Source organism: Aspergillus sydowii (genome assembly GCF_001890705.1).
Source record: "Aspergillus sydowii CBS 593.65 unplaced genomic scaffold ASPSYscaffold_1, whole genome shotgun sequence".
Classification (NCBI taxonomy): domain Eukaryota; kingdom Fungi; phylum Ascomycota; class Eurotiomycetes; order Eurotiales; family Aspergillaceae; genus Aspergillus; species Aspergillus sydowii.
Genome location: NW_024467859.1, coordinates 4,085,810 through 4,108,542, shown reverse-complemented (window position 1 = coordinate 4,108,542; position 22,733 = coordinate 4,085,810). Strand labels below are relative to the sequence as shown.

General features: G+C 50.0%; 8 protein-coding genes and 1 non-coding gene across 9 annotated transcripts; 4 read left to right on the top strand and 5 right to left on the bottom strand.

Moving 5' to 3' along the window:
- Window positions 1–1,468: 1,468 nt before the first annotated feature.
- ASPSYDRAFT_139055 (uncharacterized protein) lies at window positions 1,469–2,665 on the top strand (the record flags this gene model as incomplete). Its single annotated transcript, XM_040840904.1, has 1 exon — window positions 1,469–2,665. The coding sequence occupies one exon, from the start codon at window positions 1,469–1,471 to the stop codon at window positions 2,663–2,665; it is 1,197 nt and encodes a 398-aa protein (XP_040708652.1).
- Window positions 2,666–3,347: 682 nt separating this feature from the next.
- Window positions 3,348–4,766, bottom strand: ASPSYDRAFT_84835 (uncharacterized protein; the record flags this gene model as incomplete). Its single annotated transcript, XM_040851429.1, has 1 exon — window positions 3,348–4,766. One exon carries the CDS (start codon window positions 4,764–4,766, stop codon window positions 3,348–3,350), a length of 1,419 nt encoding a protein of 472 aa, XP_040708651.1.
- Window positions 4,767–5,497: 731 nt separating this feature from the next.
- On the bottom strand, window positions 5,498–6,479 carry rip1 (ubiquinol--cytochrome-c reductase catalytic subunit RIP1; the record flags this gene model as incomplete). The annotated part of the gene is made up of 4 exons (XM_040840992.1): window positions 5,498–5,679; window positions 5,746–5,896; window positions 5,974–6,062; window positions 6,215–6,479. The coding sequence occupies 4 exons, from the start codon at window positions 6,477–6,479 to the stop codon at window positions 5,498–5,500; spliced, it is 687 nt and encodes a 228-aa protein (XP_040708650.1).
- A 508-nt stretch (window positions 6,480–6,987) lies between these two features.
- On the bottom strand, window positions 6,988–7,706 carry ASPSYDRAFT_84833 (histone-fold domain-containing protein; the record flags this gene model as incomplete). Its single annotated transcript, XM_040851428.1, has 4 exons — window positions 6,988–7,292; window positions 7,344–7,434; window positions 7,496–7,581; window positions 7,631–7,706. 4 exons carry the CDS (start codon window positions 7,704–7,706, stop codon window positions 6,988–6,990), a joined length of 558 nt encoding a protein of 185 aa, XP_040708649.1.
- A 265-nt stretch (window positions 7,707–7,971) lies between these two features.
- On the top strand, window positions 7,972–11,385 carry ASPSYDRAFT_350271 (chloride channel protein). The gene is made up of 7 exons (XM_040845304.1): window positions 7,972–8,700; window positions 8,760–8,827; window positions 8,880–9,239; window positions 9,289–9,366; window positions 9,424–9,749; window positions 9,794–10,148; window positions 10,195–11,385. Exons 1-7 carry the CDS (start codon window positions 8,211–8,213, stop codon window positions 11,083–11,085), a joined length of 2,568 nt encoding a protein of 855 aa, XP_040708648.1. The 5' UTR covers window positions 7,972–8,210; the 3' UTR covers window positions 11,086–11,385.
- ASPSYDRAFT_54242 (uncharacterized protein) lies at window positions 11,234–11,830 on the bottom strand (the record flags this gene model as incomplete). The annotated part of the gene is made up of 3 exons (XM_040848822.1): window positions 11,234–11,473; window positions 11,562–11,661; window positions 11,730–11,830. The coding sequence occupies 3 exons, from the start codon at window positions 11,828–11,830 to the stop codon at window positions 11,234–11,236; spliced, it is 441 nt and encodes a 146-aa protein (XP_040708647.1).
- Window positions 11,831–12,084: 254 nt separating this feature from the next.
- On the bottom strand, window positions 12,085–17,716 carry ASPSYDRAFT_54241 (pentatricopeptide repeat protein; the record flags this gene model as incomplete). Its single annotated transcript, XM_040848821.1, has 3 exons — window positions 12,085–13,127; window positions 13,194–13,358; window positions 13,915–17,716. 3 exons carry the CDS (start codon window positions 17,714–17,716, stop codon window positions 12,085–12,087), a joined length of 5,010 nt encoding a protein of 1,669 aa, XP_040708646.1.
- Window positions 17,717–19,348: 1,632 nt separating this feature from the next.
- On the top strand, window positions 19,349–21,333 carry erg8 (phosphomevalonate kinase). The gene is made up of 2 exons (XM_040845927.1): window positions 19,349–20,038; window positions 20,084–21,333. Exons 1-2 carry the CDS (start codon window positions 19,707–19,709, stop codon window positions 21,171–21,173), a joined length of 1,422 nt encoding a protein of 473 aa, XP_040708645.1. The 5' UTR covers window positions 19,349–19,706; the 3' UTR covers window positions 21,174–21,333.
- A 946-nt stretch (window positions 21,334–22,279) lies between these two features.
- ASPSYDRAFT_t17 lies at window positions 22,280–22,405 on the top strand. The gene has a single exon. It is a non-coding gene; the product is annotated as a tRNA-Leu (tRNA).
- Window positions 22,406–22,733: the final 328 nt, after the last annotated feature.

Below are 22,733 nucleotides of genomic sequence, written 5' to 3'. Positions count from 1 at the left end.
ACAGCAGCCTCCATCATCCACTCTTGGTTGCCGCCGCTGTCAGGTACTTTCGTAGTGTCCTGTGCTTCGGTGTATCCGACATTTTGCACGAACCGGTCAACTTTGGTAACAAGCTGATCTTTGATCTGTGGTATGGTGGACATATCCTATGGATCTGTCACATAGTGAGAGCTATGGACGAGAAATCCGTCCGACCTAGTCGCCCCATATTGGGTCGGGCCTTGGAATTTGTTATAAAGACATTCTTACGGTGTACATTTCTACGGTGTACATTCCTCGCTCCGCAGTTCGTTTTGAACACTGACAAGCTCGAGAAATGTCGGTGATTCTCAAAACTCAGATTGTTGGTACCCAAACTGGCGGTAATTTGTCCCCAAGTGTTCTACCTATGGACACGTCACATTGTGGACCGGAGATTTACTGGTTCCAACGCATCATGGGTCCCGTGTTTGATCACAATTGACGGCCATTATTGGAGGCGGTTCCTGAGTATTGGAGATCATCACGTTAAAATTTAACTGGACAAAACAGACCCTGACAAATTGTTCGCTGGCAAGACCCGTCCCATGCAAGAACAGCTTCTTTCCATTGCTCCCCGCCAATCACTGACCTTCAGACCATGGATGCAAAAGCCCTAAACAGTTACTTGCGGTCTAGGCATGTCAGGCACAGGTGACTCTTCGGCATCTCGGTGTAAAATACATGGGTTCTGTTGTTGAGTCCGTTGCAGACCTCAGTGCCAGTAAGTGGCACCAGGTGGCTCAGGTCTTGACTGCCAAACACAACTCAATACCTTGTGATCAAGAAGCGACCCCTGTAATTATACAGTGACAGGACGGAAGACCAGGGCAGGATTGTAATGTTTTCGATCAATGCCTACCGAATTGGTAAACCCCGGGTCTTCTTCACTTGTTGACGATTTACGAAGATCTAGCCCGTTGTATTTTTTTGGTCTTATATTCGGTATTGATAGTATTTTGAGTCATACTCCGTGCGCCGCTACTCGCCACAGAGTTTACAGTCGATTATTTCTTCGCGTAGGTCCTCCGTATTCGTTGTATCTTAACCCACAGGACCACTAGCTATTTGATACACCCGATTCTTAATCACCGGGCTTCTCTCTTAACCCAGCATATCCCTGAAATCTCTCTTGGGTCTATCGTTTCCCCACTCAGATATACATATAGTGGTTCCTTCGTGTTGTTCTCTACACCTTACTGCTCGACTTCTTCTCATACTCTGCCAACCTCTTCAGCAAATTGTTTCTTCAACTTCCATACTTCGTCTTTATTTCATTGGCTTCCTTACGCTGAACCAATATCCATCCCCTAATCGCCAGGAGTTACAAGAATCCCGCCTGCTCATCAGGTTCACAGAGCCTCACTTCACGTTGACAGCCTCAGGATCGTGCCACTATTTCGAACGCGCAAAGCTCTTTTTCGTTTCTCCACGGCACTCTGGTTCCACCATGCTCACGGCCTCCCCGGCCTACCTGTTGGGAGGGGTGTCATTGCTGTCAACCGTCATAGTCACCATCATTAATGGCGTGTGCTATGGGTCTTCGAGAGGCTCAATGCCGCATACTTCTTTGACCGAGGCAGTCTCAGTTAGTCTCAGCATTATCAGCTGTTCCGTGATCATTTTCTTGATCTTGACCTCGGCGAGCGAGTCGAAAGCCAGTGCTAGGACACCACGGAAAGGCTGGAGAGTGACAACCTACATTGCTGGGATTGTGTATCTAGTCATTGCGACTGGGATAACGGCCGGGACCATAGTATGGAGCACAATGCAATCTGTGGCCGAGACAAAAGAACCAGATAGTTCTGCACACCGGCAGCCGCTTTTGGTTGCCCGTTGTGTCTTATGGGCAATCTCCGTCCTCATTCAAGGAATGTTATGCGGAGTTCTGTTGACGACTGTGACCAACAGTAACAAAAGTCGCAATCAATGGCCGGCATTGGTCTCATACGAGCTCAATACATTAGCTCCGAGCCGGCCAGAATCGATACGCAAAGAAAAATCGCATGCAGCCTCGTCCATTGTCGAATCACAACGTCCCTCCGTTGACACTACGCCTCATCATCCATCATCAGCTTCGCGCGCCACATCTCGAGGCTCAACCCGGTATTCCGGCGGGACACTGACCCAGTCAGACTCTAAGCGTAATTCCATTGATCTGGGCCCAGCACTCGTTTCTTATCCTGAGAGCGCAACAACGCGCACCAGAGCGGACCGCAGTCAAGAAGACCAGGGCAGATCATCACATCTCCAACGACACAGCTCACAAATTAAACGGTCTCTCGACAGTGTAATGTTGCGCCCTTCATCAACCATATCATCCTCCACGGCGCAGTCAGATGTCACCACAAGACCGCCAAAACTGAAACTGCCTGATGAAAGCAATATCCACCCGCTATTTCGCTCATCTACACGCTCTCCTCCACCAACGACTACGCCAAGCACCATGGTACTCGCGTCTCCGGAGGCGGGTCAGACAATTACCGTGAAAGCACTGCATAGAATGAGGTCAACGCGCTCGGTTGGGGCGCCACCTACACCTCGGAGCAGGTCCCCTTTGTTTGAACAAACGGACCACCTTTTTGAGGATATAGAGCAGAGGCCGGGGTCAATTTTGAGTTGTAGTAATAGCCGGCTCGGTACATAATGTATCGACGTCTCCATGTATATAAAGATTATAAAGATAGAACAACATCCTGTTATCTAGCGAACAATACCCCCAAGCCTATCAATGCGTTAATTCGAGTTTCTATAAGAATAAGTAAAGTTCTTTAATACCTAAACCCGGCGTTTTAAAGGTTCTACTCATTCATATTCGTGGAACGACTGCCTGAACTGTGCAAGCAAAACGGTCAGCTCACTATTAATCCAGATGATTTCCCAAAATATGAGTGGTAGTCTCACTGGGCGACTTTCTTGAATGCCAGGTACCCTAATGTCCCAACAATAATCATTTTTGCAAATCGTCCTGCTCCAATTCTTTGGTATCTCGGAAATGTCGGGTAAGACTTGCGGAAGTAAGAAGAGTTGGTGGGGGATGCAGAGCAGCTGTGCATGGTGGAAATGGAGAAAAAGAGTAGGATGAAGTTAGGGTAACTATTCCTTTGGCTTGAATTGTTCGCGCAAAATGACCAGTGTCGTATTTATAAAGTATAGAAATCACCGAGAGTTGAGACCGAGGCCGACCCCGACCCCGAGATCCGGGGTTAAGAATTTGGGTCGACAAGGGACTAGGAAGGAAATGCTAGCTACAGTTCACAATAATCAAGTGCTATAAACTACCTATGAGTGAAGCTCTGTTACTGACTTCGTAGAATGGTAGCACGAGCTCAAAACAGTACTTCATATTTTGGTGCAGCAAGTACTCCATCCTCCGCCCACCATTGCCTGGCGCATGTATATGCGGCTTTATAAAGCCTATCAGTTGGATGAAGCTCAGAGAACGGACCAAACTCAACGTCATGCGTATAGTTATTATGGTTTGGATAGTCGCTAGTTGCGTTTATAGAGCCGGGGTGTGCTCTCCCGGTATGCTTCATCGCCTGCCAACTGTGTTTCATCTTCAGAAATTTTTCCCAAGCGAATTGCCGTTCCTGTTGCAGCAGAACTGCCATTGTCGGTGGAATTATATGGACGGCCTTCACCCGCGGGATCTTCCAGGAAAAGGTCGAAAGGTCTGGTCCGTTCTTCTGCAGTAAAAGGGCGCGTTGCCCGGCTAACGCGTCTTCAGCACGCTGTTGCGCGTATTCAAGGAAATGGAGACCACTAGTACCATCAGCCCGCTGCTGATATGATCTCGAAGCCTCACCTAAGACTCCAGCGACTGGCAAGTCGGATCGAAAACCATCAGGTAGTGAAAGTAGCTGCAGCAGAGCATCGATCTCCTCAACGGGTAAAGAGTAAAGCTCGCCAACGTCATCATCGATATAACTAGACCATGGATGCATGGCAGTTTTGCTCTTGCCATAATGACGCCACTGGAATAGATCGTCTTGCCGCCATTGGGCAATCTGAAGCTCTTCGAGATCAGGAAATAGGCGGACAGAGAGTGCAAGCATGGAGTGATAATCATAACGCTTCCAAGGGAATAAAAAGGACCCAGATGACCCCAGCGCCAACTTCCGTACTCGTTTCAGATCTTTCGAGTGAAACTGGCCGAGAATCGTATATTGACAGCCTGTTAGAATGCCATCCACATCCCCGTATGTGTTCGCATCCCCCTCCTCGATAAACAGCACGTCCCTACCAAAATGAAACCACGTCCGTGGTCCGGTTGTGCGTGTTTCAAAAGCAAGTGTGTATCCGAAGCCCATCAACACCCTTCGACCTTCATAACATGTATGTAACAAAGGTGGTACGGGTGCAGCACTATACAGGGAGTTCTCGCGCATGATCAGCGACGCTATCCCGGGCTTATCCTGAAGCCATCTGAGAGGAATCTCCGGCGTGGACGCCGACGGCTCCCAGGGTTGATATGGCCCGCCACGACTACTGTTCACGCCAACAGCCTCTAATGTTCGTTGCTTGATGGGGTCGGGGAGGATCTTTTGACGCCAGTTCGGAGCAAAGTATGCCAGGTCGGGGTTGATGTGGATGTTGGCCCTTTCCCTGAATTGTTCTTCAAATTGCCCCGGGTCTTGCGTATCTTCTTTGATATGGACGACGCGGGGTGGTGTAGCCAATATGTAAATCTCGCGACGGAGGTCAAAGGGGAGGCGTTGGAAGAAGTTGAATGTTTCTAGTGCCATCGTGGCAAAAGTGTAGAGAGCCGAAACAGACTGACTGGGTCAGGTACGATGTGTTAATGGCAGGGTTGCGAGATCGCATACAACATGGGAAAACAGTGACGAGGCTGAGATTCTATGCTGCCTTCGTAAAGGGAAGGGCCGCAAGGCTGAAATACTGGAGTGCCAAGTCCCTGCTCCCAAGCAGCAAGCATGAGCCTAGTACGGAAAGACTGCATATAAATCGCGAATACCAAGGCCATGGACGGACTCACTCAACGAGCTTAAACCATAGGCCATATAGTGATGTGCATCATAGTATGTATAGAACGTTTACAAAACCAGAGAGCCAAAGGCTCAAGGGACCTGCAATTTAACGATAATGCAAAGCTCGATTGAACAAAGGAGATAAGGTAGATTAGAATACATGACCCAAAAACTTCAGCGACATTTGTCCATCGCCCCTCGCCTCGGGTCCAGTTTCATGCTTCCCACAAGAGCAAACGGGGAGGAGTGAGAAACATAGTCTATACCGCAAGAAAAGACCCGCATGAGCAGTGAGTGTACAGGCTCTATGAGCGGAGCAGGGTTTGGAATAATAGAACAGGCGGCTCTTTTTTTGTGAGTCAATATAAAAACACGGTCCCTCTAATCTTAACATAACAGAGAGAATCATCTAAAACACAAACCTTTGCCAAATTCCCCCTCAGGTGTCCATCGCTCAACCGCCGACATCGAAACTGACGTATACTCGCTTAACCGATGATAAGCGTCTCCTCATCGGGGAAGTTATACTGCGGAACTTCGAGGTTCAGAGGGGCAGGGCCCTTCCTGATACGGCCGGAGATATCGTAATGCGAACCGTGGCAAGGGCAGAACCAACCACCATAGTCACCAGATTCACCGATGGGGACACAACCAAGGTGGGTGCAGACACCTAACAGTGAGGAAAATTAGCAATCAGTTGCAGCAAATGCCCATGTGACACTGCCTCCCAACTTACCAAGCATGACAAGCCATTCGGACTTCTGCACACGCTCCTCATCAGATTGGGGGTCACGGAGAGTCTTCCAGTCGTAGTCCTGAGCCTCCTTGATCTCATCCTGGGTACGGTGACGGATGAAAACGGGCTTGCCACGCCACTTGATGATGACCTATTGTGGGTTTTAAGTTAGTCTCCATGCGAGAAGCTGCAGCCAGAAGGCTACAAAAAAAGTCGGATTAAACGCACGTTCTTGCCCTCAGGAATTGTACCAAGGCCAATTTCAACCTTAGCCTGAGCAAGGACATCGGCAGAGGCGGACATGTTCACAAGGAAGTCTATCGCAAAGTCGCATGTCAGCCCATCGACTCTTGACGCAAACAAACCAGCCCATCTCTTATTCCGTGGCGTCACTTCCAAAATATTTTTAAATTTATGGCCTTTTCCCCCCCTGTCCCTTTCCAAATATCAAACGCTCAGAAACACCTACCCTGGACAGTGGCCTTGGCGCCGACTGCAGAGGCCAGACCCATAGTACCAGCGACAAAGTAGGAGAAAACCTGGTTGGACCGAGGAGCTCTCTTGGAGGAGTATTTGCTGAAATCAGGGATCTTGGTGGTATCCTTCTGGGTGAACGGGCTGTCGAAAGTCGAGCCGTTTCGTTGCTGGGAGGCGACGACGGCGCGGGAAGTCGTGGACAGTTGCTGGCGGGCGCAGGCGCGCAGCAAAGAGCCGGAAGCGGAGGAGAGAGCCATGGCGAGAGAGCAATTGCGGATCAATTGCAATTAGAACGACCGATGGAGGCGGGGAGGAGGGGGGATGGGACGTAGAGAGAAGCGGATGAGGGAGGAATTCTGAGGTCGAAGTCCCGACGGCCTCCCGGCTTCAGGTCGAGCTTTCACGAAAAGCGATTCGGAAATACTCGCCTCCTGATTGGTCGCTGGGCCCACCCCCAAACCACCACAATCAACGTCAACTCCTCATGCACTGGTTATTCTGAAATCTACGATTTATTGCTTTGGCCCATGATGTTGACTTTTTCTACTCAATTGGAACCGACGATGGCGGAATGTGGGATTTGTTGGTGGTAATGCAGCAAATTTCCAGACTCGGAACCATCATACGATTATCATGGAACGTTTCATAAAACCATACCAGACATGACAGTAATAGATTATTATACAAGCTAAAGCAACCCATAACCCAAAATAAAAGCCCCGAAAAACTCCTGGAGTTGCTCCCGCTCGCTTTTCTTTAACCCAGTCATTGATCCGCCATTTCCACGTCGTCATCCTTAGCCTGCGAGTCCACAGCACCGTCCACCAGCATCGTAACGGTTGGGGGTCTTGAACTTCGAGCCAGTGAGGGATCCTCCTTCCCATTCGCAGTCTCCTCGACCACATCAGCGACCGGCGGCAATGCTCCATTTAACGTGCGTTGTCCTTTTTCGACCTCAAGTTCCTTGGCCGTTTCCTTCGCTCGCTTCTCCTTGAACTGTTTATATGTCGTCGTCTTTGGTATAACATCGGCTAGGAACTCGAGGTTGTCTATTCGCGAAACAGCCGTCGCTATAGTGGGCGATATTAGCACTGCCCGGTAATTAATCAAGACCCGCGTACCTAGATCCTTGTACTGGATAGTCTTCCGTGGCTTCCGTTCTGATTTGACGACATTATGCCCTTGCTCCGTGATATATTGAATGAAGAGCTCCTGAGAGGGTTGGTTTGGTTAGTTTGACAAGGTCGATAACTTTGAAATGACAATCACGTACAGTAGCCATCGCGACTACAAATGTCGCATTGCTCGAACACTGAACAATATCATCGTCCAACTGAATTATCTTCTTTATACGGGAAACTACATGATAAGATTAGCAAGAGAAATACCAGCGGTATATTGTGCGTACTTGGAAGTGAGCTCTGGCCAGTGATTTCAGGCGACGCATCGGACCCGGACGTGGGTTTGGTATCTTTGATGGGCATCGCGGGGTGGGAGGATAAACTGTAACGGCTGACTATTGGGAAAACCGGGTTAAATTAACGAAATGTTCGAAAGAGCTCGATCCCTCGAGGGTACGCGTGGGTTCTGACTCAATGGTAGTGGTAAGATGAAGAAGATATGGTCGCGCGTGCCGCATCGATATCGCGTGGCGGACAATGGAGGGTCCAATAGTTCCAATCCGGGGTCAATTGTCAGCCAGAATTGGTCGGTGGGAATAATATCACGACTAAATAAAGTCGGCCCAAGGCTATGTAAATTCTTTATTATTATTATTTCTTGAACACCAACAAAGTTACTTCTCTTCATGCTCGACACTCAGCGCTTTGACGCGATAAGCGTTTCGGCTCTCCTTATCTCACGTGGTAGCCGCGTTTCCAATCGACCGCCAGTCGACGTTTCCGAACGCAGGACAGTTTGTGCACTATTCAAAAAGTCATATACCTCTAGCTCAACTACCCAGGTATGCTCGCTCAGTACCGGTGCAAATGAGGCTTACAAGCTCGATGCCCGCCTCATTGTCCCCCATTGCTTCCCCCTCCGACCCGCCTGAGAACCGCCTTTGGAGGAGGTTCTCGGGCTTATCAGCCTCGTCACAAGCTCCACGTTCGCCCACGGACAATAATGGCCAGGCTCCTGTGATCACAGAAGAGATCAGTGAGATAAAACGCTACGAAGATTTTACGACCATCGACTGGGTCCAGGATGCGGTACACGAGCAAGCGCGGCGGCGGATAAAGCGGCAGGACGGCTCCGGATTCTGGGAGAAAGAGGGCGCATTTAAATGGAGACATAAAGTACGGGAGTCTTACGACGCTGGACAAGCATGGCTTGTCATCACAATAGTCGGGGCAGCCATTGGGTTGATATCAGCAGTGTTGAATATTATTACCGAGTGGTTGTCGGATGTCAAGTTGGGCTATTGCACAAGCGCATTCTATCTTAACGAATCGTTCTGTTGCTGGGGAGCGGAAGGAGGTATGTATAGTCGTTCGTTTTGATCTAAGTACCCAGCTCACTTTGGCTGTTTATCTCAGGTTGCTCCGAGTGGAGAAGCTGGACTTCTTACTGGATTGTGAACTACGTCCTATACGTTTTCTATGCGGTACTTCGAACTCTTCTCCGTCACGACAAAGTAACCGCTAAGACTTTGACAGGTTTTATTCTCATTCATAGCTGCGAAACTAGTCAAATCATTCGCGCCCTATGCCGCAGGATCAGGCATCTCAGAGATAAAATGCATCATTGCGGGGTTCGTCATGAAAGGCTTTTTGGGTGGGTGGACGCTATTGATCAAGTCAATCGCCCTCCCGTTGGCTATCGCTTCCGGTCTGTCAGTTGGTAAAGAAGGGCCAAGCGTCCACTTTGCTGTCTGCGCAGGAAACGTTATCTCACGGTTTTTTACCAAATATAAGCGGAGTTCATCGAAGACTAGGGAGGTTCTGACAGCAACTGCGGCAGCTGGTGTTGCTGTTGCCTTTGGAAGTCCAATCGGTGGTGTACTATTCTCTCTTGAGGTATGTGCACCTGTTTTGGCGTTGAAACATTATCTCTGACCTGAAATAGGAAATGGCGTCTTATTTCCCACTGAAAACCTTATGGCGGAGCTATTTCTGTGCCTTGGTTGCGACTGGGGTATTGTCCGTATGCTTGTCCATTCCCAACCTTTTTCTCAGCTGAGCATATACTTAAGTCCCATAGGTGATGAACCCCTTCAGAACCGGACAACTTGTCATGTTTCAAGTTCAGTATGACCGGACTTGGCATTTCTTCGAGTTGCTATTTTTCGTCATTATTGCTGTCTTTGGTGGATTGTATGGAGCGCTAGTGATTAAGTGGAATCTCCGTGTTCAAGCATTCAGGAAGAAATACCTCTCGCAACATGCTGTGGTCGAATCTGTTGTCTTAGCCGCAATCACGGCAGTGATCTGTTTCCCGAATGTGTTCTTGAAAATCAACATGACAGAAATGATGGAAGTTCTGTTCCAGGAGTGCGAAGGAGACCATGATTACCACGGACTTTGCCAGTGAGTACCTTCAATCTCAGTTGTCTACCTTGCTAATGAAGTAGAGCCAAATATCGTTGGTCAACAGTTGCGTCCCTGGCTACGGCGACAGTTTTACGGATATTATTGGTGATAATATCCTATGGTTGCAAGGTACCCGCTGGGATCTTTGTTCCATCAATGGCGGTCGGGGCATCGTTTGGCCGCATGGTCGGTATCATGGTCCAAGCACTACATGAATCCTTTCCAGATTCGAGGTTCTTTTCAGCTTGCGAACCTGATGTTCCTTGTATTACTCCGGGAACGTACGCATTTCTAGGCGCGGGTGCCGCTCTGAGTGGAATAATGCACTTGACTATTTCGGTGACCGTCATCATGTTCGAATTGACTGGGGCTTTGACTTATATTCTTCCTACCATGGTACGCAATATAATTTCCTAATTTTTGCTCTGACTAACGTGTCCAGATCGTGGTTGGTGTAACGAAGGCTGTCAGTGATCGCTTCTCAAACGGCGGTATAGCTGACCGCATGATTTGGGCCAACGGGTTCCCATTCCTTGATAATAAGGAAGATCACGTCTTCAATGTTCCTGTTTCACATGCCATGACGAGCGATCCTCTTTCTCTTCCGGAATCTGACTTCCCCTTGCGCGAAGCAGAACATCTTCTGAGCGATAACAAATTCCAGGGGTTTCCCATTGTTGAAGACCGCTCAAACAAAACTTTGGTCGGTTACATTGGCCGTACAGAGCTGCGTTACGCCATTAATCGAGCTAGGATGGAAGGCATGATCTCCCCCAACGCTCAATGTGTATTCACAAAGGAAGCAGCGGAGGCTTCGGTGGCTCGTCGCGCCTCTCGCAGACATTTAGCGCCAGATACTTTTGACAATATCCAGAGCAGCTCCGGGTCCAATTTTGTGGACTTTAGCAGATATGTCGACCACACTCCACTGACTGTTCACCCGCGGTTACCATTAGAGACTGTTATGGAGATCTTCAAAAAGATGGGACCACGTGTTATTCTGGTAGAACACCGTGGGCGAGTTGCTGGGCTCGTCACCGTCAAGGATTGCCTCAAGTATCAGTTTAAGGTAGAGGCCGAGGAGCAAGCACTGGCGGCGACACAGCAAGCTGAGCTTCCTCTGGGAGCGTACCAAAACGTGAAGGACACTGATACGCTAGAAGAACGCATTTGGAACTTTATGCAGAATATCGGATCCAAGTTCTCCAAGATGTCGGGACGACCACGAGATGTCAGGCCTATCCCGCAAGAGGATCGATCTCCATCTACCATATTAGCCGGGACAGAGGATGACGATGACGACGGCATGGTCGAGTTGGAAGAGAGACATTAAATGCACTAGAATTTGCGATGTATACTATACAATGATAGACGGACTACGGTCCAAACGCATGGTAATTTATATTCTAACTATAGAGACCAAACCAGCGACCCCAAAAAAATCCAGTAAATAAGCAAAGCCATCATACCCAAAGAAAGGCTCACGCTGACTCTTCCCTCATTCCAACAAGAATCCCGCCGGCGGCCAGCATCGCCGCACCCAACCACCATAGCCCAGCGACTTTCTCCTGAAACACTGCCATTCCCAAGAACGCCGTGACGAGGAAATTAGCCGACGTATTCGTAATCGACACCTTGGTTGTTGACGGCGCCGCCGTCAAGGCTCGCGTGAACAGCGCCCACATTATTACGTTGCAGAGAACGTTCAAGCCCAGACAGATCTGTGTTTTATTAGCTTTTCCTCCATGCGGGATGATAGTAGAATAAAAGAAAAGGGGATGGTGGGATATAAATGCAAGGAAGACTCACCCCCCTCACAACAAGAAGGAGAAACGGATGATCATCGACGCTCGCGCCAAAGATAGACAGAATTGCATTTGCAAAAGAGGTCGTCTGCTCGTCTGTGGTACTGTTCATTCACAATGTTAGTACATGTTTAACAACCCTTTATTTGGGGGTTCCTTTTGGGAACAGTACAGCTTTGCGAAAAGGCCATTCAACGCGGCAAATGCGCCGGAGGCGACGGCGAGAATGATCCAGCGAGATTTGGCTTGGGGCTGGGTTGTTGGCCGGGCCATTATATATACTATTATAATATGTGGTGGAGGGATCGAGACGTTTGGCCTGAAGGTGGAGTTGCGATTGAGTGTCCGAAGGACGATCCTGTTGCCGGAGCTTCTGCCAAGTATCGGATACCTCCTGCGCCGATCGCCTGTATAGTACCATGCCCACAAGTATAGCTGCTGCACAAAGTAGAAGTAACTGAGGGGTTGGGTTCTGTATTATCTATTCTACAACTCATTTACAGCTCTGTTCTATCGTAATTTTCGTATCATGGTGAAAGACGCTCAATCCGCCATTTATACGACGACTCGTCTGTGCCATGGATCCGCACGTACCGGAATCGATCATGTAGTCGACTGCGACGACCCTGCCAGAACTCCACTGACTCCGGAATCAAACGCACGCCTCCCCAAAATGGAGGTAGAGGGATGTCCTTTGTATCGGAAAACCGCGCCTCCATCTCTTGCACCCTTTTCTCCAACAGCTCACGCCCATCGTCAATATCCGTCTCATTAACATCGTGAGGGATCTCAGGATAAACAATCGAGTCTTCCCCGGGTCCGAAGCTCTTTCGTCGCCGACTCACAAGACTATCTGGCTCAGCAGACCAAAGTACCTTGCTCTGCCAGCTAGCCCACGCCCCGATCTGACTCCCCCGTTCCCTCGTCCGCCAATACATCTCACTTTCCTCGCGACTCAACGGCTCAACCATCCCTTCGATGCGGACTTGGCGCTCCAACACTGGCCAGCAGAATGTCAGCGCGGCCCATTTGTTTCCTTGCTGCTGTAGCCCTAAATCTTGGACCAGCGGCTCATCCACACCCGATGAAACAGGCATCGCTTCGGGAACACTACTGTCCGCATTCTCGCTCCCACCCGACCCGAAAACCTGCCCGCCTTTCCCCTCCCGACTCCCCCAATTGCTATATACCGTCCAACCTCTCTCGTCCAGCTCCTTAAGATACACGACACGAGCACTGACACGGCCCGATGGGAGAGACGCCGTGGCAAGCGTGCACGTCTCCGGCGCCGAGGAGAGCTCTAATCGAGGATCGCGAAACCAAGCATTGAACTGGTATAGCGGGTTTGTCGGGTGCAATTGGGAGACTGTGAGCGGAGGATTGCGCACGAACTGGTGGGCACGCGCAGGGTTGGAGACGACTTTGTTATCGAGGGCTGTATGAGGTGTCATTGTATCCGCTCGGAGAGCTTCTGCGAGAATTCGGGTTGGGAGGGCCGACCTGGCGGTGACGGGCTCGGATTGCTTGGGGGTTTGGGACTCGGAGGCTGCTTCTATATCACCGGGGGCGACTGAGAATATAAAAGGTTAGCAATCTTCAGCTGTTGTTTGTTTTGATACGAGTGTAAGAGGCGTACAAATTAGCTTCTTTGGCCGCTTCTGCTGCGGGTTTGTAGAGTCCATGGCCGAAAGGTAGGATCGGCTGATGTGGTAGTTGCGACGAGGTAGGGACCAACTTAGAAGAGATCTAGCAGGGATGTGCAATCGATGGTGACTCATAGAAGAAAGTCGGTCCAAAATGTCTGAAACAAGCCGGTATATATTTCTATAGGAAAGTGCAATGGCGCAAAAAGGACGTACAAGAGAGAAAATGGGATGGTGTTGGAGAGCAGGAAGAGGGGGAATCGGAGAAACCCGCCATGACACTCATGACACATACAACATCGTACGTCCTAACGTGGGTAACATCAAAATATGGATATGCAACTTTTAAACTTATTTATATCTTGATGTCATTCTATCATTATGACATGAGAGTTGAGAGTCTCTATAGAACAAAGGAAAAAAAAAAAAAAAAAACACACACACCACAACGCCCAAACGGTGGTATAGGTACAAAAATGCTAACGCCATCCCCCGCTGAATGCAAATACATGTCCAAATAAATATGTAGAGCTCTTGGCAATCAAGTGCCTCCCAGCGTCCATGCAGTCATTAGCGGGCTGGAGAGCTAGAAAAATCCGGGTCCAGCCCTGTATGAATGCGATTATTTTATTTTTTGTATGTGAAAGAAAAGAGGCAACTTTTATCGTCAAGGAACTTTTGAACAACCACTCTAAAGAGTAGCTGTGACTGCACCATTGCCCACAAGATCAGCAATCTTGTGAGCCACGGCAGAGGGATACCCGCGAGAGAGCATTTCCTGCACCGTGCGAGAAGCGCTCGCATGGTCGTCGGCGGCCAAGAAAGCACGAGTCATCGCCTCGTACGTGCTTGGTTCCCGCTTTTCAATTCCAACACTGTTGTAGACGGTCTTGGCCTTCTCGACATTGCCCTCTGCTGCCCATCCGTGGATGAGGGTGTTTGCAATGTAGGCGGTCATTTCCACCCTACGCTCGGCCATGTCCTCAACGATCGCTTCTGTTTGTGCAACTTGGTGATTGGCCACCATAGACTCGAGGAGAGCTTGGTACAGACAAGGCTGAACCCGGACCTTGGAGTTTGAGACGGCAGACTTGAACACATCGTGGGCAGCTTCCATGTCCCGCATCACACAGCCCTTGGCATGGATGAGCGACGCGTAATGAACGGCTTCTGGCTCCTGTCCTGACGCCTTGATGGTTTCGAGAACTTTCCCCGCAGCTGCCATGTCCACGGGCTCCAAAGAGGCATGGGCATCGATAAGGAGCTTGTAAGTATGCATAGTCGGCTTGATGTTGCGGCTTAGCATGCGCTCGTAGTAAGCCAAGACCTTGCTGCGATCGCGTTTTGTGTTCAGGAAGTACTGGATCATGGAATTGTAGGGAGCAGGGCGAGGCTTGTAGTTTGGCATGGACTCCATCTCCTCGAACATCTCCTCCGCAAAGCGCTCATCGCTAACCCGGCAGAGAGCGTTGACGATAGTTCCATAAGTGACACTGGTAGGGCGAACATTATTGGCACGCATCTCCGCGAAGTACTGAAGGCAGTCATCAATACGACGGGCCTTGCCGAGCTTGCCGATGAGAGCGTTGTACAGGAACGAGGTTGGCTCCACACCCTCCGCAACAGCACGATGGAAGACCTTCAGCGCTTCAGTAGCTTCATCGAAAGTTTTGGTGGACTCCTTCAGAGTAGTGATGTACAGGCCGAATGTGTTGGCAGATGGGGCAGAGCCAAGCTCGGAAAGCTCGTGGTGATACTTGGCAGCGAGCCCACGGTCTCCTAGGGTCAAGCAAGCGGCAACCATGGCATCGAGGATTGAGGTCCATCCATATTTGACAGCCTTGTACTGAGGGAGAAGAGGAACATCACGCCTGGCCATGCTCAAGACTTCATGTACAAGGTCGACGCGGGTACACTTGGCGGAAGCAGCGATAAGTTTCGCGTAGGTGATGTAGCGAGGATGACGACCAGCACGTCGCATGTTGCGAAGTCTATTAAGGGCTTCGTTGAGATGAGACTCGGGCCGACCGTGGGTGCTCTCAAGTCCATCGGCAATCATCGCCGATCCTTTGAAGTCGGTTGCATAAGCGTAAGGGTCGAAAGAGTCCTCGCTGGGAGCCGAGCTCATACTAGAAATTTCAGACACAGGGGTGTGAGGCCCAGAGACATAGGTAGACGGGCTAGAGGTCAATCCCAGGTAGCTGTGCCATCGGTGGACCATGTCAGGTCGGCTAGTGAAGAGCTTATTGACCGCTTGATCGACCAGATTTACGGTAGCAGCGTCCATAGCAAGACCCGTTGCCAGAGCAATGTCCAACATGTGGGAGAAGCGAATGGGGTGCGCAGCATCGAAAGAGATAGCGCTGTTGTTGGCTAATACACCAGCCTGAACTTGCAAAGCAAAAGCGAGGTCGCGAGGACTGAGCTGGGAAATCTCAAGAGGCCCAAGGAAGGCGACAGCGTGTTCAACAACCGGTGAGATGAGACCACCATTCTCTACCATCAACCAGAGAAGGGACATGGAAGCTTGAGGCGAAAGGACGGTGGCACCCTGGATAAGAACGCGGCTGAAAAGGTGAATGCTCTCGTTGATCTGTTCACGAATTGTGTTGGAAGACGGGTTGTTGTAGGAGGAGCTGCGAATACGGGCAAACATATTCCGCGCCTCAACGAGAGACTCATCGGTGTGACCACTCTTCAGAAGAGCAACAGCATACATTACGGTCGGCTGTACCATATCCGAGGTTGCCTGACTCACAGTGCTCAACATGAGCCACAGGGATCGTGCAGATGACACATTGCCATCGCGTACGTGCAGAGCCAACATCGAAATGGCAGGCTTTTGTCGCGTTTCCACGTCCTTGGGAAGAAGATCGTATGCTTCGGAAGCGATCTTCGAGTCCCCGAAATCGGCCGCGGCTATGCAGATCTGCGACATGGCCTGATCCAAGGCTCCGCCGCGCAACCGGTTCTTGGCTTCTTCAAGGGCCTTTGCATGATCACCCAATTTAAGAGCGTGTTGCACAAGGGCATCATTGACCACAACGGCTTCAAGCGCCTCTTGGCGTGTTTCACGGTTTTCCGTCACGTCGTCAAAAGAGGAGCGGATGCGCTCGAGGAAACGCATTGCATTTTCTACCTTGCCGCAAGAAATATACGCCTTGATCAAAGCCGCATAAACCTGGCCATCCAAGCGCTCAACAATACAGAATGTACCATTGTCGTCGGATACTGCGAGTGATCGGTACTCATTGTAGCACTCCACGGCACTCGTCAGGTCGCCAGAGGAAGCGAAAGCATCGATCATGGACGGGAAGATAGAAGCGTGAGGGGTCACTTTGTGCGATTCCATGTGTGCATACACGCGAATCATCCCTTCCACATTACCCTCATTGGCGCAGGCAGTGATCAGATAGCGGTAAATGTCAAGTGGGAACACAATATCCGCATGTCGGGAAGTGGCGGTGTCAAACAATTTCATGGCAATCCCAAGAGAATCATCCTCGGTAAGGATGGCTTTTTCAAGCTCACTTGAGTGCAACATGAATTTTCCGGGTTCCTCCATTCCTCCATAGCGGACCCTCTCCTGCTCTAGCACTTCCATTGCCTTCATTGCATCGTGAGCACGCATCACGAAAAGCTGAACGAGCATCTGGTAGGTCTGTTCATCGGGAATTACCCTGCGACGAAGCATATCCGAGTAAACGTCGAGAGCTTTCGGGATCGCCTGGGATCGATCATCGTGGAGTTCGATAGCCGAGTCCAACAAAGCATTGTAGGCAGCAACAGTCGGGGTGAGGCCGTCTCGCAAAAGTGCTGCAAAAGCGCCGGGAATGTCCGCAAACCTCTTGTCGGAGGCCAAACGCACAATCTTCTCGGAAGCACGAAGAGATTCTTCAGTCGCAAAATCCCCAACAGCAGCAACATCATCTGGTAGATCAGGGAAGGCCTCGGTGGCAGAAGCATCCTGCGCGTCGGACACTTCCTCCGCTTGAGCCTGCTCCTCCTGTATTTGGATTTCCCGAGCAACCGCCTCTTCCACCTTTGCACCGACATCGGCATTAGCAGAGGCCTGTGTGAGATGGGGCGAACGGTTGAGATCGGCGCGAGCGGCCGGGGACAACTCGTGTTCATCCTTCTGCTTGCTCGCCTCCTCCTCTGTCAATGGTGTCCAGCCGACTCTGCGTTTCAACTGCAACTGTTTCCAGTCACTGTCATCGCCGGTCTGCTGGGCCTGCTGCCACGCCGCATAGTACGCGGCTAACCCAGCATCTCCGCCGCCCGAGCTGCCGTGGCTGGCCTTTGCGCCAGCGCCAGAGGAACTCGACGGTTGGAAAACATGTTGTAACTGAGTGGTACGGGAAAATTTCGCCGGATTGGCGGCAGTAATGTGATTTAGTGTTGTCGATGATGCGTAGGATGACTGCGACGCCGCGACTACCGATTGAGCATAGCCATGAGTAAAGGCTTTGGTGAAACTCTGACGCGCGATATGGGTAAACGGCTTGAAGACCATTTATCTTGCGGGGGACCTCTTCATCAAGGGGAAGAGGCAGCACTACTAGGTTGTTAGTAAGTTCAAAACTGAAATCTCCGGACTCGTGGCCGGCCTCGTGGAAATTTGGAATTTTGGGTCCCAAGGTACCTTATAATCTGGACAAAGATGGTAATGCAGGTTCATTTGACGACGGGGTCGCCAAAGGAACGCGCGGAGTTAAAAAAAGGGGGAAATATGAAGATTGAAAAGGAAAGACGAGGACGTCTGATCGGCGACAGGAGAATGAAGGATGGTGTTTGAAGAGACAGGAATCGAGGGATATTTTATGAGAAGGGGAAAAGGAACTGGACGAGTGGTCGCGTTGGCTCTCGACCCAAAGTGGACTAGCGTGGATCCAGAGTTCCAGAATTCAAACCTGGGCTTTTCATCCGCAGCCAATCGCCGCCGCGGTAATGATTCAGGGGATGTGATATCGATGACTGTTCAAGAGGAATGTCTCTGCCTTTTCTTGCAGGGCGATGGACACAACTATTTACGGGGCCGTCCCTGCTGGAAGCGTCTACAGTACTTTTAACGGCTGCAGAAAACTCTGACACGCAGGCGATTCCTAATCAATGCGAGGGCAAGACGTCACGCAGTTCTCGAAGAGTCGCCGGAAGCTGAGGGAGTTGGGTCAGGTGGCCGCTCAGCCCCAGATTTGCAACCGCGACCAATCGGCTCGGCGCTGACACTGGAGCCTTAGGAAGAAACAGGAGCCGGATCTCTGGGATCCTGGTTTCTTGACAGCCTTGACAGTCTGACTCACCTCCGTCCCGGCTCTTTTTCTTCTGCTTTTTCTTCCGCCGGACTTTGGCTTGAACCCCCCGTCCTATCACCGATCCATCTCCGGAGATCCGATATCCGACTCGCCGTCTCGGTGATGACTGCCTGCCGTTTTTGGAGCCTGAGGAATCGACATGGACCATGGTCTGCCATCCACGCGATCGAGTATCAAATTCAAGGGTCCAGGGAATAAAGTCTTTACTCGGTCATCGCACTCATCTCACTCAAGCTAACACCGAGCTTTTCATTGCAAGAGCAACCACCGATTGTAAACTGCTTGCTCAATTTCCCGCAGCGCACATGCATCCACCCGTATTGGTGGCTTTGATTATTGGATACGAAACCTTCTCACCCGCGGGCGGACGGCATCATGGCAGACGTCACCAAAAGGGAGCCGACGTAGTTTCCCGAGCTCGCGCGTAACTCTTCCCCGTGAAAAGCGGAGGCCTCCGCAAGCCCGCAGAGATTTCACAATCGTATGATGATTGATGAGGGATCAAAATGCAACACCAATGGCATCTGGACAAATACGTACTTCTCCATTATGCAGCCCCTCCCTCCTTTTGCGCGAACGAACGACATAATCTCGGGTCAATTGATATTTCTCGTACTTTTAGATTTTGGCATGCAAGTCCGAGAATCCCTGCTGTACTGCGTAATCTCGATCCCGATAAACAAATTACTCCGTACTCTCTGTTGCCTGGAATCGGTCCTTGCCTCAAGCCCTCAACCATTTTTCGGGAACCTAATTCGCACTAGCCACATTCGTCAGCTCCAGCCACAGAATGGCGGGCACAATTCAAGATGGAACAGACGATCATCAAAACAACCAAATTCATGAAATTCCATGTTTAGTAGAGGCCACTTTGATATGTGATGCCTCACGCATCTCCTTGAGTACTTTAAACCTCCATTTTCTATATACCACCGGGTTGCTCTTCCTCATCTTGAGCGACCGCCTCCACAAAGCCCGCACGAGCTTACGCGGGGTTCACCAGTATAGTCCTTTCTCGTCAGCGACTGCTCCTGTTTGGTACTTCCCTCGTCGTAGTTGGATTTGCTTTTTTTTTTTTATTTTTGAATCCTGTTCCAACACTAGTGATCTCCCTCGTCCTCAGATCCTCGAGCGGCCCCCAGAGTTCGTCAGCCCCGCATCTCAAGATTGTACGCCGCCCAGCTTGCCATCATGTCCTATAAATCCTCCGCGACCACCGCCGTATCTGCCCCCGGCAAGGTCCTGCTTACTGGCGGGTACCTCGTTCTAGATCGAAACTACACAGGCACCGTGTTCGCTCTCAACGCCCGGATTCACGTTGTCGTGCAGCAGCTCCGAAAGGGACACCGAAGAGGGCAATCTTTCGAAGCCGAAAAATCGGAAACCGGGAACCCCGATATTGAGAAGGATGGTGAAGATTTGATTGTGGTTCGCTCGCCCCAATTCGTGGATGCCGTGTGGGAATACGCTATCCAACGCTGTGAGAATGGCGGTGGGATTAAGGTTGTACAAAAGAATGATGGGTAGGGTTCTTGACTCTATATACCGGACGTGGCTAACTATTTCAGACGAGGCAACCCTTTTGTTGAAACCTCCTTGAACTACGCCTTGACTTACATCAGTTATGTGGCCGATTCGAAGGACTTTGGCTCCCTATCCATCACAATCCTCGCCGACAACGACTACTATTCCGAGACGGCATTTTCAAGAGCCGGGGATCGTAATACTGGGGGCTTTGTGAACTTTGGGGTCCCACTCCACGAGGCGCATAAGACTGGCCTTGGTTCTTCTGCGGCCTTGGTTACATCTCTGGTATCTGCCCTGGTAATCCACCGCACCATGCAGCCTGACGATATCGGAGCCGCTCGTGATAAGTTGCATAATCTGGCGCAGGCCGCTCATTGTGCAGCTCAGGGAAAGGTTGGATCCGGATTCGACGTTGCTGCTGCTGTCTATGGTTCTTGTCTCTATCGCAGATTCTCGCCCTCTATTCTGGAGTCTGTCGGTGATGCGGGTCGTCCTGGATTCGACGAGAGGCTATTCAAGGTTGTGGAGGACGCCGACCCAGAACATCCCTGGGACACAGAATGCTTGGACTTTGGCATGAGCCTTCCCCGCGGGATGCAAATGGTTCTCTGTGATGTCGAGTGCGGTTCCCAAACTCCGTCCATGGTAAAAAAAGTGCTGGAGTGGCGAAAACAAAACAAGCAAGAGGCCGATCTGCTTTGGAACGCACTCCAGTCTAACAACGAACGGTTATGTCTCGAATTCAAACAGCTGTCGCAGAACCCTGAGAAAGGCTTTGATGACGTTCGTAGTTTTATCGAAAGGTCCCGCAATCTTATTCGCAGCATGACTACCAAATCCGACGTTCCCATTGAACCAAAGGTACAGACCGAGCTACTTGATGCCATTTCCGAGGTTGAGGGTGTCGTGGGTGGAGTCGTTCCCGGTGCAGGAGGCTACGATGCTTTGGCGGTTTTGATCCGAGATGAAGCAGAGGTCATCGATCGACTAAAGCAGCTCTTCGAGAGCTGGCAGAGCAAGGCGGAAGACGATTTTGGAGGAAAAGTCGGCCAAGTTCGTCTCCTTGGTGTACGCCATGGGTCTCTTGGCCTGGAGAACGAATCACTGGAGCAATATCGCGTGTGGCTGTAGATAGAACCCTGGACCTGTGTGGGCTTGCAGCATCGGCCTTCGCGGTCTAGCTTCGGAGCCTTGTTTTCATGGGCAATGACTACTTACGATATGCATGTTAGACATGAAAGAGCATGATAACGAACAAGTAACATAACTCAAAAGGAATGGAAATATGCCTGCCATTCATAAGTTGGTCTAAATCCTCGTAAGAGATACATATACCTGGTGTACCAGCGTGTAGTCCTGCATCCAACATGATTATGTTTCTTATTGAATATGGAATAATAACATTCAATAATAAGAAATCCTGATTATCATTTACTTAACCATCCGTGAGACAGGCCTACTGCGAGTTGGGACCTATACACGAGGGACAGGATTCAGTTGGCCGTTTCCATGATGACTAAATCAGATTATGAACTAACCTTGCTGGTGTATTTGACCATGGTCGCAGTGGAAGCTATCGAAATACCATTCGACCATAAAAAATCACTAGCAGTATTAGGTCGTCTTTCTATTGCATTTTATATGCCAACAGGAGCCCGAGTAGTGGCTTTACAGACGTAGGCTGCCACTGCATGATCCCCTTGTATATTATATATATATTTTGGATTTCTTCTTCAACTCCTCTCCACCTTCTTCCAAATACAAGGATGAGCAACCCTAAACATGGTCCTTAACTCTACGCTCCCCGTGGGCGAGAACCCTTAACCCAGGGGAAAACCAGTACCATGTCCTAGTAATGCTTTTCGACAATTAGGTTAGAAATGAAGGAAACGTGATGTTAACTTTGCTTGATAATGGATTATAGATCCATATGCGTCTTGTTCCGGACAAATCCTATATAACAGTAGTTGGTATCGCAAATAATACTTAGCAGTTCGACACGATCATGGTCACTTCTCGCGGGGCTTTCTGGTTGTTGTCGTCGTCGAACAATAAGAATCCGGCATTCGGAGAAACAAAATGGCCGCCGCTCCTTCCTCACTCGCCAAAAATCCTCTCAACAGCACGGCCAACCCGTGACCATGTCGAAACCCTAACTACTTCTGGGTTATGGATGTGAATAGCTTCATCAGTATGCGATATATAAACCGGTTACAACACCTCCAAACCATCCAATCAGCATGTTAGCTCAGGGGAAGAGCGGTAATTCAACCATATATCCTTATTCTACAAATCAAATAAGCTAACTTCGTTTAGCCGGGCTCATAACCCGGAGGACCCTGGATCGAAACCAGGACATGCTATGTGCTTTCGTTTTTTGAGTGCAGAGATTTTTGTGTGACTATTCCCAAATCGGATTAGATTAGACATGCATTACTAGTCAGTTTGATTGGTCTTTGACCGTTGTGGAGCCTTAGCTGTGCTGTAATGATGGTCGATACTGGGCTCGATTTGCTTTGGGTATGGGAATCCTAGACCATGTCCAGAGCTATCAGAACCAGTGCATCAACGTAAACCTGTCCGGTCCTGTCCTTGCGGTAGGATATACCAGAAACGAAGAACAAAGAGTAATGGGCGGCGCATATATCAAGTCGAGTGATACGGCTACAGACAGACAATGAATAAAAATTA